The 3,236-nt window shown below is 41.2% G+C and overlaps 1 protein-coding gene across 1 annotated transcript; it reads left to right on the plus strand.

Moving 5' to 3' along the window:
• The first annotated feature begins 283 nt into the window (after window positions 1–283).
• LOC141812683 (protein EARLY-RESPONSIVE TO DEHYDRATION 7, chloroplastic-like) lies at window positions 284–1,903 on the plus strand. The gene is made up of 5 exons (XM_074700698.1): window positions 284–817; window positions 931–1,049; window positions 1,130–1,296; window positions 1,360–1,444; window positions 1,554–1,903. Exons 1-5 carry the CDS (start codon window positions 284–286, stop codon window positions 1,723–1,725), a joined length of 1,077 nt encoding a protein of 358 aa, XP_074556799.1. The 3' UTR covers window positions 1,726–1,903.
• Window positions 1,904–3,236: the final 1,333 nt, after the last annotated feature.

Here is a 3,236-nt window from a genome sequence, read left to right on the forward strand (position 1 = left end):
CATAAATAATTATTTAAAATTATCATAAAGTATAGTATTCATTTTTACATATCTTTTAAATATTTTTAAGATTAAAATATATTGTTAAAATTATTATTTTTATCGAATATTAAAATATTTATTTTGTCATTTAATTTGTTTTATTTAAATTTTAACATTAATAAAATGTAAGTCAATAAATAAATTGGCACAGAATAAAGTGCTCTTTTATTCTTCACCTTCCAACTTCACTTTACAGGCTATTTATTCTTCTCTTCAACTTTTCCACTTCTATCGATCAAACATGGGCGGGTGCATCTCTCGTCCGACGACCTCCCTCCTGAGGCTCCCCGGCCGCACCGAGTCCACTCTCCTCCGAATTCCAAACGCCCACGTCCACCTCGTGACTCAAGACCCCGATGTGGCGCCGATGGAGCTCGCCAGGGGCGACCTCGCAATCCTGAGCATCGAGGAGGAAGGCACAACGTTGGCCAAGGTGGTCAGCGTCGGGTCCCACCTCCGATGGCCCCTCACCAAGGACGAGCCGGTCATCAAGCTCGACCCGCTCCACTACCTCTTCACTCTGCACTGCCACGAGTTATTGAACTATGGGGTCACCTTTCCGGCGCCGCCACACCACAGCATGGCTGCCCTCGACAAGTTCCTCAAGGAGAACACTTGCTTCTCGCGAGGCTCTTCGAGGTCGTCGGCGGTCGATTGGAGGGAGTACTCTCCGAGGATAGGGGATTACAACGGTGCGTTGGCGAGGGCCATCGCCGGAGGAACAGGTCAGCTTGTGAAAGGGATCTTCATGTGCAGTAATGCCTACGCCAGACAGGTTCCATCGTGTTTCCTTCCTCCCGTTGTCATTTCGAGCAATTCTAAAACATATCAGTTATCAAGCTCTAAAGCATAAACATATTTTACATATATATATATATATATATACAGGTTGAAAACGGTGCTTCTCTGCTTCAATCTCAAGCTTCATCAAACAACCCTAGTGCATCAGCTAAGAGAGCTACGAAGGAGGGAGAAAAAGAGGGAGAGATAAATAAAACTCTCCGACGGTAAATATATCAATATACAATTCATGAGCAAACCAATTAACTTTCCGAATGAAAATATTTCATTTACTTTTTGTTTTCAGGGTGAGGAAGTTGTCAGAGATGACAGAGAAGATGAGCGGAAGCTTGCTCAACGGCATTCTTCGGTTCACCAGCTTGATGACAGCGCCGCTGGCTCGAACAAGAGCCAGCAAGTCTTTAATGGGCGTGTATCCAGGAGAGGCCCTCATTGCCTCACTCGATGCAGTTAGTAAGTACGACTAACTAAACATTGTCGATAAGGGTGATCAGGCTCATGGCTTTCCACTTGCAGACAGCGTTCTTGATGCAATAGAGGCAGCTGAAAGAAATACCATTGCTGCCACCTCTGTGGCTGTTTCAGGAGTCGTTTCAAAGCGGTAAGATAAACATTTCTGAGCTGATGGTTATAGATTTTTGAGTCCAAGCAATTTGGAAGAATGGTTGTTTAATTAGCAATTTTAAGAAAGGAATTTGGTAAAATTATAGGTTTGGAGAGAGCGCAGGGCAAGCAACAGAGGATGCATTTGCAACAGCAGACCATGCAGTTGGAACAGCTTGGAATCTGTTCAAGATCCGGAAAGCCATCGATCCCTCTACTTCTGTTAAATCTTCCTTGCTCAATGATGCAATCAAGAACAAAAAAGAGAAGGGCAGGTGAGGATCAAGTCGTTCAAGCATACAAAACGATTTGTATGGACCTTTTGGACATTAGGGATTGTTTCGCCTTTATAAACTAAGCATCAGTGATTTCCATCGGCAATTAACACTAAGTCTAATATGGAAAGTCGACATTATGCTTGATGTTTTGTGATTATTGTTGAAGTTTTTCATCATATGTACACCCTTGTGCTTTACTATTATTATTAAGATCTCATAATTTAGGTTCCACCCAGGGGATAATCAAAGTGTTGATGCTTCTCCTAAATTAAATCTGAGATACGATCATAATGGTTGAGATCGAGCTGCAATAATCATGAAGAAATCACAAAAGAAACAAATGAGAAAAACAAGAGAAGAGGGAGCATAGAGATTTAACATAGTTTGGTGATGAGCCTACTCTACAAAATGGCCAAGAAAAAGCAATTAGAATTAGGTTTAAAGTTACAATGATCCTATTTATACAGTTTAAGTCATACATAATATTTTGGATCAAAAATATCAAGTAATATAAAAAATCCTGTTATTCTCGGTGCCTCTAGAACGGGGCAATGTCAGGCCGTGCCCTTGCCCTCAAACTCGAACATGGGCAGGTCATGCCTGGTGGCACGACCGTGTCCATGCTCTCAATCCTGGACACGCCTAGGGCGTGCTCGTGAGCTCAGCCTTGAATACGCTTAGGCCATGTTCGGCAGCACGGTCGTGCCCGACATATTCTCCATATGAGCCATCTCTAACAATCTCCACCTTGGCAAATATCCACCCCTTAGAAGAAACACGAGCACTTGGGAAGACCTCCAGTTGGAATGCTAAGTTCGGGTTATGCCTCTCTAGTAACTAGAGAAATGGATTAAGTTCAATCAATGCTTGAACTTCTCTGTAGTACTTAACTTTGCCAACATATCTGCAATGTTTTAAGAAGTATGAATATTCTCAAGTAGTATTTCCTGAATGATATCAGTTCTTTGATCTTGTGAAATCTCACATCAGTATGCTTGATCCTCATATGATACACTTGATTTTTTGCCAAATAGATAGCACTTTGTTATCATAATACAACTTGACTTCACCTTATTGAACACCCAGTTCTCTGACCAACCTTGTAAGCCACGATGCTTCTTTGGCTGCTTTAGCTATTGCCATATATTCTGACTCAGTAGTGGACAATGTAACTATAGGTTTATCATAGACTTCAAACAAATAGATCCTCCCTCCATAGTGAACACATACCATGTATTGGACCTTCTATCATCCAAATCCCCTATATTATCTACATCCACATATTTTGTAGTTGAAGATTTACCATGTTGTCTGTTGAACACATAATATGTAGTATTTCTCAAGTATCAGAAATCCACTTGACTGCATCCCAATGTTGTCGACTAAAATTTGAGAGAAACTTACTTACCATACTAACAACATGCGTCAAATCAAGTTTTGTGCAAACCATGTCATACATCAGATAACCAACTGCACTAGCATAAAGAACCTTTGACATGTCTTGAATCCATC

This window comes from Curcuma longa, chromosome 19, assembly GCF_044706935.1.
Source record: "Curcuma longa cultivar G26 ecotype Majalengka, Jawa Barat chromosome 19, ITB_CL_G26_1.1, whole genome shotgun sequence".
Taxonomy (NCBI): domain Eukaryota; kingdom Viridiplantae; phylum Streptophyta; class Magnoliopsida; order Zingiberales; family Zingiberaceae; genus Curcuma; species Curcuma longa.